Below are 5,160 nucleotides of genomic sequence, written 5' to 3' on the forward strand. Positions count from 1 at the left end.
TTATAAGATGACGATGATGTTGCAATAACAAATTAACAAGTGAGATAAAACCTAAATAAGAATATCTTGGTGGACAAACTAAGATTTTTACTTTCAAATTTGATTACATAATTAAGAAAACTGAAAAATTATTGAAAGAAAGAAGAAGTCGTGTGTCACAATAAGACTTAAAATAAAAATTAAAAGATATCACTTCAACTTTTCGAAAAAATATTAAAAATCATGTAAGACGACTTCGTATAAAAAATTTAAAGTTGAAGTTGCGTATTAAAACACACTTTTTATTTATTAAAAGTAGAAAAATGTTATAAATAAAAGTCATGGATTACAACACAATTTCCTTATGATGAAATAATGAAATTATTCCAAAGTACGAGTTGTCCATTTCTAATAATCATTTAAAAATTATGCATTGTAATAAATTCTTAAAAAAATTGCACTTTGCTGCTTTAACCTAAAATCAACTGAACGTCAAATTTTGAAGTTGCCGACTCTACTTCGGACTCTGACCACACAAATATCTGCAACCATATGCTATTTCTATAAAGTATTTTATAAATTTTTAATCAAAACAACTTCGTCGTTGCTTTTGTATTTCCATGAATAAAAAAATTATTATCTGTTTGGATGTTTTTCTTAAAATTATATAATATAAAAGTAATTTTTCAACATAATTTTTAATCATTATAATTTAAAATTTAAAATTATACAATTCAAAAACTTTTTTTTTCATGTGAAAAATAATTTTAAACGGTACAATTTAAAACATTATTTTTAAGTAAATTCACAATTATAAACAAAAATGATAGTAGTTAGATACTGGAAATGGAAAAAACACATATGTATGCATGTATGTCTATTTCATTATGATAAAAAGAATAAAATTATTATTATTACATTTATAAAAAAAATTAATTATTTAATTATAGATAGTTTTAATTTCTTTTATAGGTAATTGTTTTTATTATAACTAATCATTGTAGTTTAAAAAGTGTTTAAGTATAAAAAAACACAGTCAAATAAAAATTACTTAAATTTAAAAAATAAAAAAAGACATATGGAAAATAAAACCGGTAATGTAATTAATTTAATTTAAAAAAAATATTTAAGTGGTAAAACAGAAAAGAAAATATCTATACTAAAAAAGATAATCTTCCTTTATATAATGAGGACAGGAAGAGGAGAGGTGCAGAAGAAAACTATGGGAGTGCAAAAGAAAGGACACAAGTTTTAAATAAATGTAGAGAGATGAGGATCCAGCCCAAAGTTAATTTGGTGGGCTCTTGGATATAAGTAGCCAGCCCAGAGAAAAATAAATTGATTGATATTTAAAAAAAAATGTAATAAAAAAGAGTTGACTAATAAAATGGTGAACCATTGGTAAAGAATATTGAATTTGGACCTCAAAAGCAATCATGGTTAAAGGAGGATCATTAACAAGGGTAACTAAAAGTAGGCATGAGCTCCCTCTCAATTCCTTCAAATTTTCTCAAAAGCTTCATCAACTTTAATGTTCATAGAAAGAAATAACCAAACATGAAATACAACAACCCAATCACCATTTTCCTCTTCCTCTCCCTATCATTCCTCCCTTCCATGCAAAACAAACTCACTCCCGATTACTACAAAAAAACCTGCCCCACCTTCCTCGACACCGTCCGAAGAATCGTTAACGAAAAGCAGCATAACACGCCCTCCACCGCCGCCGCCACCCTCCGCCTCCTCTTCCACGACTGCATGGTCGGCGGCTGCGACGCCTCCATCCTCGTCACCTCCAATGCCTACAACAAGGCCGAGCGCGACCACACCGTCAACCTCCCCCTCTCCGGGGACGGCTTCGACGCCGTCTTGCGGGTCAAGAACGTCCTCGAGCTGGAATGCCCCAACGTCGTCTCGTGCGCCGACATCCTCGCTGCTGCCGCCGGCGAACTGGTGGCGAACTCCGGCGGCCCCACCTTGACTGTCCAATTCGGGCGAAAAGACTCCCTGGAATCCAAAATCTCCAGCTCTGAAAACCAGTTCCCATTACCGAACATGACTATGTCCCAAGTGATCACCCTCTTCACCAAAAAAGGGTTCTCTGTGCAGGAAATGGTGGCCCTTATCGGTGCACACACCATAGGGATGTCCCACTGCGACCAGTTCGCCCACAGGCTCTTCGGCTTCAGCAAAACTTCGGAAACTGATCCCGCCTATAGTCCCGAGTACGCGGCGGGGCTGAGGAAGCTATGTGAGAACTACACGAAGGACTCTACCATGGCGGCTTACAACGACGTGATAACTCCGGTTAAGTTCGACAACATGTATTTCAAGAACTTGCGGCGAGGGTTGGGGTTGCTGGCCACTGACTCCGCCCTCTTCACTGATCCCCGGACGAAGCCCTTCGTTGAAACCTATGCCGATGATGAAGGGAAGTTCTTTCAGGACTTCTCTCGCGCCATCGAAAAGCTCAGCGCCTTGGACATTAAAACTGGAAAGGAAGGAGAGGTGCGGAGCAGATGTGATTCTTTCAACTCGCTTAATTGATGATCTCACACACAAATATTGCACTTTTCTCTTTCTCTCTCTCTGCAAATTCACTTGTTCTTCACCTCTTCCAAATAAATTAAAAAATGTGTATAGTATGGCGATTTAGCTCGAATAAAATTTCTAGTTTTTTTTATTAACTTCATCAAATTTTGAATAAATATTATATTCCTTTTTAGAAGTACATGAAGTGGATATTTTAGTTTATGTCGGATCAAATCAAATAATTTGCACATACTTTGATGACAAATTATGAGATAAAAATAAAGAGTATTTAACAAGCCAATGTGAAAAAGTTTTATGTTCATGTATATTTACGATTCTGATTTTTTTTTCAGTGTGAATTATGGCAATATTACTTTCTATCAAGATACAGCAATGTTTTTAATAATAATATGTTAAATTAGGATATTTCATAAAAATATAAATAACTTTTTTAATAAAAATAGTTGTAAATTGGTGATATACAATTGTGGTTGTCTTTTCTACCTATTCTCATCTGTTGACAAATTTACGCGTGTAAGAACAGCCCTGTCCAAATTTGGGTTGCTTTTTGCACACCCTATTTTATTCTTTATATTTTAAACTGAAAAATTCTACTAAAATGTCTTAAACTTTGATTTTTTTTATGGTATTCTCAATTTTTATCTTGTCAAAAATACTTTTTTTCATCCACATCATCATATATAATATTTTATTTAGTCGTATATATGAGTATATGTAACAGAAAAGTCTTAAGAGTTTTATACTTAATACCTAGGTTTTGATGTGGTAAAATAATAGTTTATATTTAAAACTTGGGTGTTCTTGTATAAGAACCTTTACTTTAAGAATAAAAACTATTTAATTATGTTATAGAGATTTACTTTAATTAAACTACATCTAATTTTCCTTCAATGAGTGTTTGAAGGATTTAACTAAAATAGAGATCACATGATTATTTTTTATTGTCAATTTTAAATAATACAAGTTACATGGAGTTATTCTTGGATATTCATAATATATTTTCTTCACTAAAGACTATAAGTTATTTTTTTTCACCAAGTAACTTTTAATTTTTATTTTTTTAAGTATTCTTTTATTTATACTCTTAGATATAATAAAAAAGTTGTTTAGAATATAAGAAAAAGAATTATCTATAAGAGGGGTATGAAATATGATTGTTTTTTTGTTCAAGTTAAACATCCCATATGGACAGGAGGAGCTTCTTAACGTTTTTCTTAAAGAAACCCATTTTTATCCTTATTTTTTTCTTTCTTTTTTTCTCTTTTGCACTTGCATACATTTTCTTGTCTTCCCTTGGTTGTTAGGAAAGAGTTTCTCATAATCCTGTATACGTTTTTTTCGTTCGCATGTTAATATTTTTTAATCAAAATTGTTAAAAGGAGATTTAAAGCACAAACATTTGTCATGGGTGTCTCTCCCTTACATTACACTGTGTTCACTTAGGGTGAAACACTATTCACGTATTATTGCCAACAAAGAATAGAAGAGAAAGTCATGTTCACTTGAAGAGAAATGCGTGGAAGGAATGAAAAACAATTGCAGGATCCAGTACTTTTCAATCACCCGCTAAGAAGGCGAGATTTGGAAGGATTGCAGTTCAAAAGTCTGATGTGCCCCTCTACATTTTTCTAATTCCACTTCCAATTTTGCTACTTTAATATAATCGATTCTAAGTAATAAAACATCGATTCTAAGCATTATAAATTAAGAAAAGAAGTTGGCTACACTGTGCACTCACGAGTTACTAAAAGTGAAAGTTGCATAGAGATTCCTAAGCCTTTCTGATGAGCATGCTTCACAGGCATTGAAGATTCCTGCATGCATGAGTCACAGTAGACACTGTATTAACTTTGAATAGCTTTTGACCATCGAACAACCATTAATATGTGGTTGGTCTATGGATCTTGTTGTCTTAATTGAGCCAGAAGAGCATTGTCTTGTGCAAGTGAATGAAGGAGCATTGTTTGCAAGTGTGTTTATGCAAGTATTGTTTGGGGCGTTGAGTGTGGACGAAGAGAGAAAGCTAAGGTCAGGTTAGCATGATTGTAGTTGTTTAGGCAAGTATTTGTTATTTTTTACGTTGCAGGATTAGTGGTAGATGAAGAAGATAAGCTTGATGGCTGGATGAGATGAAGAAGAAAGTGGTTTATGAAGAAGACGAGTCTGTGAAGCTGGAGAAGACGAAGAAGGTGAAACCTTATTCGGTTCCAAGACGCCGTATTTGGTTACAGGCGTGTGAAGAAAAACATGGGAAACCGTATTCGGTTCCCATCCCTGCGTATTCGGTTCCCCCAGTTGTATTCGGGTAGAAGCGCTTGTGCTGGGGACATTGCAGCGTGGATCCGGTTCCAGACGGCGTATTCGGTTCCCTTGGAAGAATATGCTTCATTCTTGCAAATCGTGATGGCGCGTTGATGGTTGAAGAAGGTGGATGTTGCAGTACCCATGCGACAAAGGTGGTGGTTGATGTAGTGCGCATCCGACGATGGTTGAAGCAGTGGACGAAGCTGTCCGTGATGATGGAGGATGAAGCGAGCATGTGATGGTCCTTGAAGCAGTGACAAAGGTGTTCGTCATGGTGGAGGATGCCCACACAACATGATGCAGAGAAGAATGTAGGATTTGGCG

General features: G+C 34.6%; 1 protein-coding gene across 1 annotated transcript; it reads left to right on the forward strand.

Annotated features, from left to right (window-relative positions):
- Positions 1-1,488: 1,488 nt before the first annotated feature.
- Positions 1,489-2,585, forward strand: LOC108321440 (peroxidase 31). Its single transcript, XM_017553185.2, has one exon. The coding sequence runs from the start codon at positions 1,537-1,539 to the stop codon at positions 2,524-2,526; it is 990 nt and encodes a 329-aa protein (XP_017408674.2). The 5' UTR covers positions 1,489-1,536; the 3' UTR covers positions 2,527-2,585.
- The last annotated feature ends 2,575 nt before the right edge of the window (positions 2,586-5,160 follow it).

Source organism: Vigna angularis, chromosome 1 (assembly GCF_016808095.1).
Source record: "Vigna angularis cultivar LongXiaoDou No.4 chromosome 1, ASM1680809v1, whole genome shotgun sequence".
In the NCBI taxonomy this organism is placed as follows: Eukaryota; Viridiplantae; Streptophyta; class Magnoliopsida; order Fabales; family Fabaceae; genus Vigna; species Vigna angularis.

Coding starts and splice junctions, on each gene's coding strand:
- LOC108321440 (XM_017553185.2), top strand. CDS start 1,537: ATGAAATACAACAACCCAATCACCATTTTCCTCTTCCTCTCCCTATCA.